Source organism: Acyrthosiphon pisum, chromosome A1, assembly GCF_005508785.2.
Source record: "Acyrthosiphon pisum isolate AL4f chromosome A1, pea_aphid_22Mar2018_4r6ur, whole genome shotgun sequence".
In the NCBI taxonomy this organism is placed as follows: domain Eukaryota; kingdom Metazoa; phylum Arthropoda; class Insecta; order Hemiptera; family Aphididae; genus Acyrthosiphon; species Acyrthosiphon pisum.
Window position 1 is genome coordinate 45,682,914 of NC_042494.1, and position 11,350 is coordinate 45,694,263.

At 28.3% G+C, this 11,350-nt stretch overlaps 1 protein-coding gene across 2 annotated transcripts; it reads left to right on the plus strand.

Moving 5' to 3' along the window:
- The first annotated feature begins 1,417 nt into the window (after window positions 1–1,417).
- Window positions 1,418–10,633, plus strand: LOC100169261 (UDP-glucuronosyltransferase 1-7). 2 transcript variants are annotated; one of them, XM_003246736.4, is made up of 7 exons: window positions 1,418–1,613; window positions 1,729–1,825; window positions 2,367–2,630; window positions 4,639–5,196; window positions 6,236–6,461; window positions 8,270–8,489; window positions 10,352–10,633. In XM_003246736.4, exons 3-7 carry the CDS (start codon window positions 2,367–2,369, stop codon window positions 10,608–10,610), a joined length of 1,527 nt encoding a protein of 508 aa, XP_003246784.1. In that variant the 5' UTR covers window positions 1,418–1,613; window positions 1,729–1,825; the 3' UTR covers window positions 10,611–10,633. The 2 variants fall into 2 exon arrangements, with proteins under 2 accessions (XP_003246784.1, XP_003246783.1); XM_003246735.4 differs by lacking the exons at window positions 1,418–1,613; window positions 1,729–1,825 and adding an exon at window positions 1,832–1,971.
- The last annotated feature ends 717 nt before the right edge of the window (window positions 10,634–11,350 follow it).

The following is an 11,350-nucleotide window of genomic DNA, read 5'->3' on the forward strand; positions in this document are numbered from 1 at the left end:
TATCCATATTATCAATATTTTGTTCATGGGTTTTTGAGTTTTTCTACGCCAAGGTAATCTAATGAGAACATTAAAAATTGTACTATCTAGACAAACTTTCCAATCAATGGATATTTAAAATTATAAGAGTTCTCCATCGCCTAGTGAAAAGGGAAACATAAAACTAAAAAAAAGTCATCAAGCATTGAAGTGCACTTGTGTCTTTAGTATCAAACTAATATAGTATTAAATTAGTTTTTAAAATAACATTTTTTTATAAGTATTATTGTAGTAGTACTAATAATAAATATACAATGCTTATACAATTCTTTAAAATTTAGTGGAAGTTTAACTCATTAAGATTTTGTGATTTCTTTTCCAATGGTTTTTTTTTTCTATTGACTAATCACAACAAAAAGCTTACCTATACTTTGTCGTCGCTCATTAATTTTGCTTTGCTTCTCTGCGATTTATCTTAAAATCATTTCTTTTATAACCCATGTATTAAATTTATTTTTGTAGTGAGATATATATTTCATAATTCTTAATTATTAATTACCTAATAGCTTACATTTTAATATTTTATATTTTCAAATTATACGTTAACAGTCAAAATATAGAAAAATCATTAGTAATTCGTAATCTGTAATATGTTCTTATTTTATTTGTGATTTTCCAATCAATTTACCATAAATATTTAAGATGGTAAATTAATAAGTATATTAAAATTTAAAAACGTTAGTATATTAATAATAGTTATATAATAATACAATATAGGTAGGTACCATTAAATAGGTACATATTATTATGAAATAAGTGTAAATTGTTTAATCAATGGCCTACTGTAATAATAGTTCTAATCAGAGGTGTTTTTAGGATATTTCAATGGAGTGAAGTAAAAAAAAATGGTTACAATATAAGCCGAAAGGGTTTTGCCTTACAACTCCCATATTATAATAATGAATATTAAAATAATGATAGTTGATAATATCAATTAATCAATTCAAGTCATTTTTTATTATACTTTTTATTTATACTATAAAACAATGTTATGAATCCGTTTAAATTATTTATTTTAATAATCCGTTTTATGTTAAATTCAAATTAAAATATCGATTTTTCTCGATTTCTGAGCCAAAATGTCAAGAACTTTTTACGGATTAATAGGCACATCTTTGTTCTATACTTTCTTTATTCTAGATAATAACAATTAATGGTATTATCATATTTCGCCGACAGGTATTCATTTTACCGTTCTTTTCAAACATATTAGTGTTGAATTATTCGGAGAAACCAAAATCATGAAATTAAGATAAAATTTTAAAATAATTCATAAATAATATCTATATTCCTAGAAACGGGTTTTTGCTTGGTTAATTATGACCTTATTTCAATTTATATTTATATATAAGCCATAAAGTAGATAGTAGAATAATATAAACATTAATTAAACCAATTTTTTTTTCCATTGTTCCTACAAGTGCGTATTTGCATCATACCAGCTGCAGTGTCCGTCCGAATTGGTTCTGTCCCAACTATTTTGTTTTTACACAGCAGCGTGAAGAGCTGCTCGTGATCAATTTATTTCCAGACCTGTGAGGTGTTTCTAGTGGCGGGGGTCTACCGCGACCGGTGTAAGTCGTTCTTTATCTTTACTATTTAGTTTTGTGTATGGACATTTAGTGCAATACGGCGGTGATTGACTCACGCACTCATTATGTCCAAAGTTAAAGTACAATATTATTACAGGTGAATTAGCACATGTGAATCGGAAGCATTCGAAAGATGAATTAATGCGTGATATTGTCCTACTCCACATCAGTACCTACTCTACTAATACACGAAGGTTAGTTTTAGCTATAGTACACAACACGGTTTAAGATATACTAAACCGTGGTACACAACTCTAATCAGCCGCACAACTAATTCGTTAACAACAAAACAACAACATACATAGGCTAGCGTCAATTTTCACGGAATCGAACAATATCGGTAATATTATAATATTTTTAAACGGCTAAAGATGAAACACAAATAATATTAATTACTACAAATAGAAAACAATAATTATTAAAATATAGAAACATTTTATTAAACGCACATGGTACTACTGTTTATTTTAAACAGATTTTACTACGATATTTAATATTTTCTAAGAATATTAAAAATAATGATATGGTCAATCCCTATAAAAACCCAAATAATTTTTACAACCATTAAATATTAATCAAAACATCCGTTCACAGATGTAAAAAAAATTGTATTAACGCCAGATAAATTATAACATAATATTATGTGTTCTTCACCTTTTATTGGAAATCATTGCGGAATGTATCGTTTTGATTTTATAAACCATATTTCAATTATTTGTATGCACATGGTTTTAGATGGATACGAGATGTTCGCTTTGCATATTATTACTAGCACTGGCGACTACGGACACGATAAGTGCTGCAAAAATATTAGCCATCACGCCGATTGGAGGAGCCAGTCATTGGAATGTTATGAGCTCCGTACTGGAAGTACTATTAAATCGGGGTCACATGATTACAGTAGTGTCGCCATTTCCGAGGAAGACACCGCACGAGAATTATACAGAAATCGACGTATCTAAGCTAGTGCCGATTGCAATAGCATCGCCTTGGGAAACGGTAAAAATATCCTCAAACGATTTGGAAACGTTATATTTTACACTATAAGTATTAATACCTACGGCCCATATTTAGTGGGAGGCCCGGGTAATTTAACGTAAAAATAACATTGACAGATATTTTTAAAAGTCAAATTAATAACAATTATTAATTATTATAAAAGCTAAGGGCTTAACCAATAATTCAAGTACTTTTAAAATATATATTTATCAATGAATGAGCTTCAGAGTATAATAATAGGATACTACAGGAAGGTACCTACACGAATCTAGGATATAGATCATTACTATTATGTATCTGATTCTGATAGAATAAAATCATCCCGGTATGACATTAATATAATATTCCAAGTTAAGCACATTTAAGCTAATTGAATAATCATAGTATTATAATATTATGTTTGTACAATGTACACTAAAACATAATATAATTATATACTATTCAACTGTTAAATATATTTTGTAAGTAGGTTCAGTAAGTCACAGTACCTATGACTTCTGTATTTTTTTAGATTACCTACTAATTTTTTTTTATATGATAATATTATAATAATTTATTAATTTATATGAAACAAGTTATGTTTGTATGTCAAAAAGCTTTAGAACTTAAAAGAGAATGCAAAGAGTTTTAAAACTCAAATGCCTAGTACAGTTTTAAATTACGTATTAAAATAATATATTATATTATTATGATTTGTTTGCATTAATATTATGTTATATGAGGGCGTCGTATACACTTGTGCTGTCTCTGTCTAACTATACGCTTAGCATACTAAATTTTACATAACAATATTGGCGATTGAAAGCTTATCAATTAACTGGCCGGCGGGGTGTGGACCTGTAACGGGGAACATGTAAAATAACATACAAATGATACACAGCGTCCCCGTTACATCTTATCAATTTCAATCGCCAATAACATACATATTTTAATGTAATATTGAATTTACCCATTGTAAAACTTAAAGGTCAGAATATTATTTATGACCTTAATTAAGGTAATTTTTATATTTTAATTTAAAATACCTACTTATATAACTTGTTTTAAAATCTTAATATGAATTAAAATCTACGTGGCGCCCTAAATAATATACTTATCTTTGAAATTGATAACAGGTCGAATTACCTACTCTACTAAAAATAATACAGAATGAAATTAATTATTCTGAACGTAAAATGTTCGAAGTTTTGCGTTAGTTAGACGGAGCACGGAGCAACACAATATCATGAGTACAACGTCCTACTAAAAAGGTTATGCATTTATTACTAATGGGATCGATAATTTTAAGATTTTAACCACGTATCAAGACAACAAAATATAAAATGTTTGTATTGAAATGTAATTATTTAATTTATAATTAGTTATTACATACTATAGTATTAGTAGTATTGTAGTATGCATATCAGCATATGTATCACCATTCGTATAAATTGTATAATAATAATTAAGCAATGAAAAATGAACAATAAATTATATTTCGTATAACAAATAATACAATTAATGTAATCAGAACCAGTTCTTGTCACAGAAAAATAACTATAAATAATGTGGGCAAATGAGTAGGTAGTATTTATAGTATATAAATATTAGGGGCAAGTTTCAAGTATCTAGGGTAATTTATTCGTTTTTAAATTGAGAAATCATGGGTAAGTTCAGTGAAAATACAATGTGGAAAACATTTGAACTTCAAATGCGCACATAAAAAATGGATTTTACTTTTCGGTTAACTTTTTAATTTTTTTAAGGTAGAAAATATGAGGAATATTGAAATACATTTTCAAATGTTATTTATAAAAAAAAAATACATATGAATTTCTAATTCAAAATAATTTTCTTAAATGTTAGTGATTTTATTATTGAACAATAAAAATGGTTTTCAAAAAATTTTACTTAACATATATTTTATCCACTAACTTTTCAACCATAAATAACCGCATTTCGATCTGCGAAAACCGATGTGTCTTTTTTGAGGGTCAATAATAATATACTAAAGTAAAACGCATTACAGGTGGTCGGAGTGTACAAGCCCCCTACAAGATGTCTGAAATTCCTAAACGACGTTCAACAGCACATGTGCCGCACAGCATTCGACCACCCAGACCTCCAGCTTGCGCTACACACGCAACACTACGATCTCGTAATCACAGAGTTGCTTGCCTCCCGGTGCGACTTGTACTTGGCCAGCCACCTGGGTATACCACACGTGGCCATCATGTCCAGTCAGATGCTGACCTGGTACCAGGATTCGTTCGACAGCCCGTCGAACCCGTCATATATCACGACCCTGAACTCGCCGTACCCAAAGCCGGAGACGTTCGTCCAACGGTTTTGGAACGTCGTCGACTATGTGACAATTTTTATGTACTTCAAGTACATTGACACTGCGGCCACGGTAATGGGCCGTCAATATTTCGGTGACGACAGGCCGCACGCTGAGGCCTTACTCCGAAACGTATCGATGGTGTTCCTCAACACACATTCGAACTTCGACTTGTCCAAACCGTTGGCGACCAATTTCAAAGAAATCGGAGGCATACACTTGAAACCGCCCAAACCGTTGCCCACCGTAAGAATGCATATTATAATATAAAAAAAAAATGGTCTTATAGTGCCAAAAAAATATCAGGAGAGACACCTCTATATAATTTTGACCAATATTAGGTACCTATACTTATATTATATGCTTAATAACCAGACTTCATTCGGGTGGTGAATAGGATTTTAATTTTTTTTTTTTTAATGTCGCGATAAAAGCCGAAAGTCTGGTGCCTTTGGTGTATTCCTACTTCATGTCTTATTTTTCCAGAAGCAGAAGTTGGGTATCGAGTCAATAGTTCCACTGTTCCAGGGGACAACACGCGTTAAAAAAATATTAATTTCAACCTTATATAATATTATGTAATAATAGAAGATAATTGAAAAACTATATGTATACAAATTTCACCTATATTATATATAATATCATTGATTATAATTTATAAATAGGTATATAGTATATATAATCAATAATATACAAAACAAAAAAAATAAGTAAAAAATAAAGGACTTTTGTAAAATTATAAAGATTATTAGCTCACTAGTTATCATAGCGACCTAGGTGACGAAAGAAACTGAATACCTACCACAAAAATTGTATGGTTTTTTAATATTAATATGGTAAGCGATGATTAGCCATGGCCATGGACTGACCTAATAATTCTTGACGCTTTTTAAACTGCTGAGAATTTTTTACTTTTGATCTCTCAAAGTACTAACAAGATTTACTTTACTACCTGCAGAAAAGATGCTGAAGTAAAAAATTCGAAGCATTTTACTGTCTCAAAAGATGATAACAGACCCAAATAAAAAAAAAATAAAAACTCATATCATTGTAAAATCAATACATTCATCGCTCCGCAAAAAATGTCAAAACGACTGACGAGGGTACTTATACTAGCTATGTTCCTAATTTATGCGTAGACAAATTAAATGGATGGCATTCTATGAAAAAGCTGTATTTTGAACGATTTATTTTAATTAATATTTGTATTTTTATAAGAATATAGTCATTTACGTGACGTTCAGAAAACAGATCACAGTTATCAGTCATAAATTCAATTTTACAGGACTTGCAGGAATTTATCGACGGCTCTGAACATGGCGTAATATATTTCAGTTTGGGGTCCGTGGTCAGGATGGAAGATTTACCAATTGCCATACAACACGGACTCAAAGAAGGATTCGGAGAATTACCGCAAAAGGTTTTATGGAAGTTGGAGTCAGATCGACCAATCATCAATCTGCCCAAAAATGTAATTACAAGAAAATGGTTTCCTCAGTATGATATTATAAGTAAGAATATTTCTATTTGATGGATAAACAATAATTATAATTTAACATATATTATAAATTATAATATACAACTGAATAGTTGTTTAAAATTAGATAATGTAAGAAACTGGCATCAATAAAATTGTATAAATGTCAATTATTTATTAATAAAATAATCAATCGTTTTAACTAGCTCGTAGTTATATAACAGCATACCTATGTTTTAATTATATTTAACAGAATAAAATAATATGTTAACAGTAATACTTAAAATGTTAGTATAAAAATAAATGTACTACCTACTCTAACTACATACATATTCACAGTATGATTTTTATAACTCTAAACAGTATTTATTCTTTTTTATTACAAATGTATATTTATATAAATATGTAGAACCGAGTAGTAGGTAGGTAAGTACTCAGAATTTTGGTCCTAAGGTTTTTTTTAAAAGTAAACTTTTATATAAAAAATGTTCCAAGTTCTCTTATATATTAATAATGTCATATTAATTACAATAATTTTTAACTTGCATTTTAGATTAATTTTTTTAGGTATGTGCCTAACGAATAATTCAGTAATCAAATTAACCAAGCGCGCTCGCAAGATAAAATTCTACCCGGGGCAAGATAAAAATTACTTATAATTTAATATTAGTTATAGTGATATTGATATGAAAGTACATGCAGTCAAACATTTCCAGGGGGGCAATGGCCCCTTAGCCCCCCCTCCGGTAACGCCATTGATATTACATAGCTATAGTAGGCTAGCTATAATATATTATCATATATACAATTTTTATTTATATCATTTGAATTATGGATTATTAACAACCATAGTTATAAACAAATAGTTGATCGCATCCCTGTTGATATTTATACACTGTTGAGTGTTGACTGTTGTATACCGTATAATTTAGGATTTATTAATAATCATTACGAAAACAGCATTAATTTAATGATTTATTATCCATTCAAGCGAGACATTGATAACAAAAACAACAAACGATTTTATCTATATTTTCTTGTATGAATTAAAAAAAAAAAAAAAAACAAAATGGATAAAGTTTTAAAAGTTTTGAAATTCTTGCACATATGTGTGTGTGTATATTTTTGTTATTTAAAAATAGTAGGGTGGCTTTTACATCGGCATAAATTTAATGAGATAAAAGAACAAGTTTCAAATAAAAGTTTTTTACAGTCATAAATAACAAATAAATAGGAAATGTTTTCCCGGTAAATGTTCTTATGGTTAAAATATCTAGGGGAGGAAAAGGGTTATCAGCGTTCATTCGTGTATGAAGCGCATTGATTTTTCAATACATTTAGATGGTGGGTTAGAAATCTGGACAGTACCTATTACCTATATATTTTAGTCCATAATATTACTTATACAGATAATAATATTATAAACCCGAATAAATATTTTTTATTTTTTTTTTAATCAAAAAAAACTCATTATCTATTCAGTGAATTATATGCACCTTAAAATCATACAAGGGCGAATCCTAGATGTTATATACATGTATGGAGGGGGAAGTGGTATTTGTAAAGACGTCGAGAAAATATGTTAGCCTATATGCAATATATCACCTGAATATTAATCATTAAATCGTTTCAACGGTGGTCGGGTGGTATATAGGTAGGTAGGTACTTTAGATACATTAAAAATGAAATATAATAATATACCCAATGTTTACACAAATTATTGTTAATTCTACCTTTTTATTTTTTAGATCAATCGCTATAACTCGATAATTTTCTATATTTTGTATTTTACAACGTGTACAAATTCATTTTTTTATATTGTCTTGTTAATATCTATTTCAGGACATCCAAATGTAAAACTTTTCATCACACACGGTGGTAATTCTGGCGTTATCGAAGCGACTAGCGCAGGCATTCCGGTACTAGGCTTTCCGATATTTTTTGACCAGCCAAGAAATTTGGAACTTTTCAAACATTGGGGTTCCGGCTTGTTTGTTGACTACAATAATTTTACGAAAGAAGACTTTGTATGCAAGATTAAACGGATTCTAAGCGATCAAAGGTAAGATGAACGTTGTTATTACATAAGTAAACACTTATATCAGAATAATTAATATAATGGTTTATGATACATAAAATACATATAAAATAAAATATCAAAAATTTGACATTATTGAGCAAAAATACAATATATTGTATCTACAAACTAAATATTACTATCTAAAAATAAGACAGTACCTATTACTTTGTAAAATTAGTACCATGGCTATTATTGTGCTCTTAAATACTTCTTTATTACTTCAGAACTAAGAGTTTCAATGGTTATTTTTTTTTCTATTAAAACTATAAATTACATAGGTACTCTCACATTAATTCATATTATCAATATACAGTACCTACACCATCCAATAATTGGAATAAAAATATAAATAATGCAATGCTTAATTTATTATTATTATTTAAAATTGTCAATAGGATATCGATACGCAGCAAAACGTATGGATGGTTCTAAGGCAGTAAAACTCGTGTGGCCGAGTCCATAAGTTCAGTGTACTAACAATAATAGTTCTTCGTGATTGAAAAGATTTAAACTCAAATTAAACTAATTCATATGCTTGATTTAAAACATTTTCTTGGGCGTAATGATTTATAGATTGGTAGTTAAAATAGAAGGTACCTAATCTCAATCAAATGAAACAAAATGTACACATAGAGAATAAAATATTTACATATTGCTTGCAATAATAATAAAATTGTATGCAAACATTCATATAAGTTATAAGTTATAACTATTAATAAATATTATTTGAACTTTAAACTTTCAAGAGAAAAATAAATTTGACCTATTCACGCGAATAGAAAATATTTTTAGCTTTATGATTCGTATTATTATAACACATTTTAGCTTAAGAAAATATAAGAAATCCTTTACTTGAGGAAGTAAGTTGTCATCGTATTAAGAATTTACATAACCATTATAATTTATAATCTTCTGGATATGTAATAAGTAATAAGTAACAACTATTAAAATTTAAAACTATACTTTCTAACTTTTTCTTACAAAATAAATACACAATTGGGTATATAAATTAAAATAAATATAATATTATAATTCTAATCCGATTATATTTAAATTATAATATTCTCCATCGTAAAGTTTAGCAGTTGTGATTTTTTCTACATTTTTAAAAGAAATTAAAATCTTGTAATAAAATATTTTATAAAACAGCTATAAATTAAATACTTGATACTTAAACTGAGACATAAATTGTGTATTATAAATAAATTATGACTATTTAAATTACAAACGTATTAATGAACATTAAAATGTGTATACTTGTTTGTATGCTGAATACCATGAAATAATAACAATGAATTAAGTAATGTATATTTAGTTATTTAAAAAAAATATATATTGACTTTTATCCTAAAGTTGCTACCTATCATATAATGCGATTAATTCACACACAATCGAACTTTTATTAGTACCTATGTTGAGTGTTAGGTATATAGGTATAATTTAAATATATTACTTGCATGCAATTTACAGCAGTAAAATTACATACATGCGAATATGTCCGGTGTGGCGGTGTTAGAGATATTATTTTGATTTTTAATCTCAAAATATTTAACAAATTTAAAAAAATATATTTAACATTAGAACAGTAAGTTATGACATATGACAAAATTCAAAACATACCAAAAAAATATTGTGTTAAAACAAATTAAATTAAATAGATAGTTATTTACAATTTAGTTATTTCTGTAATTAAATATATAAATAAAATAATTTTGAACATTAATTAATAATTGTTAACGCGTATTATTATAACTTAATAAGTATATCCACCAAAAATTATATAGAAAAACATAATATTGGATTTAAGTAAATATTTGATATAAACTACTTGTATTTTATTTTAGGTTCAAAGACAATGCCGTGGACTTATCGCACCGTTTCCACGATCGTCCACATAATCCTAAAGACACAGTGGCCTATTGGATAGAGTACGTGATGCGACACGACGGCGCACACCATCTGAAATCGGAGGCCGTAAATACTGAATGGTATCAGTACTTCCCGTTTGACTTTCTTGTTATAGCTTTCGTTATTATCATATCATTATTGTATTTCCTTTACAATGTTATTTCAATTATATTAAAATTAATACCTTCAATATAACATGGGATAGTCGCTCGTTTTTATGTTTTTGTTCTAATCTATATTACCATGTTGTTGGTCGATATCCTTTTGTTCCGTGTTACTATCAATTGAAATATAATATTTTATACTACTGTTAATTATAAACTTCCATCGAATAAATACCAGCTGAATTTGTAGCTTCAAAAACTTTTATACAGTTTTCGACTAGATTTTTTAAGGTAAAAAAAAATTCAAAAATGTTGCCGAGTTAAAATTTATAAGACCTTTGGCTGATTCGTATTTCTTTTATCTTCTCCAATTTTACACCCCTTCCATTACGGTCTGGATGTTGAAACTTTTAGCTCGAAGCGGTAGGTAGTTTCCCCAAATTCGTTCACACAGCAACAGTACAAACAACAGACGAAGAAAAATCAATAACCGTCTTACTCGTCTTTCAAAGGCCAGTAATTAAAAAATAATAATAATACCCCCAAAAGTTGGGCACATCTACAAATCTACAAGTAATAATTTAACATAGATTAAACTTTAGGTATATTATTTACTTTTTAATCACTAAGATATAGGTATAACGTATAAGTAATTATAACAATTATATAGTTTAATTACATATTCCATAAACTGAATGTGTTTCTTGACTGAAATATTATGTTATATTTTACATGCTATTGCTAACCGGAGTATTGATATTTGCTACAAGTTCATCCAAATAGTTATTTTATTTATACTGAGCAGTTACGATATTGTTAAATTAGCCACCA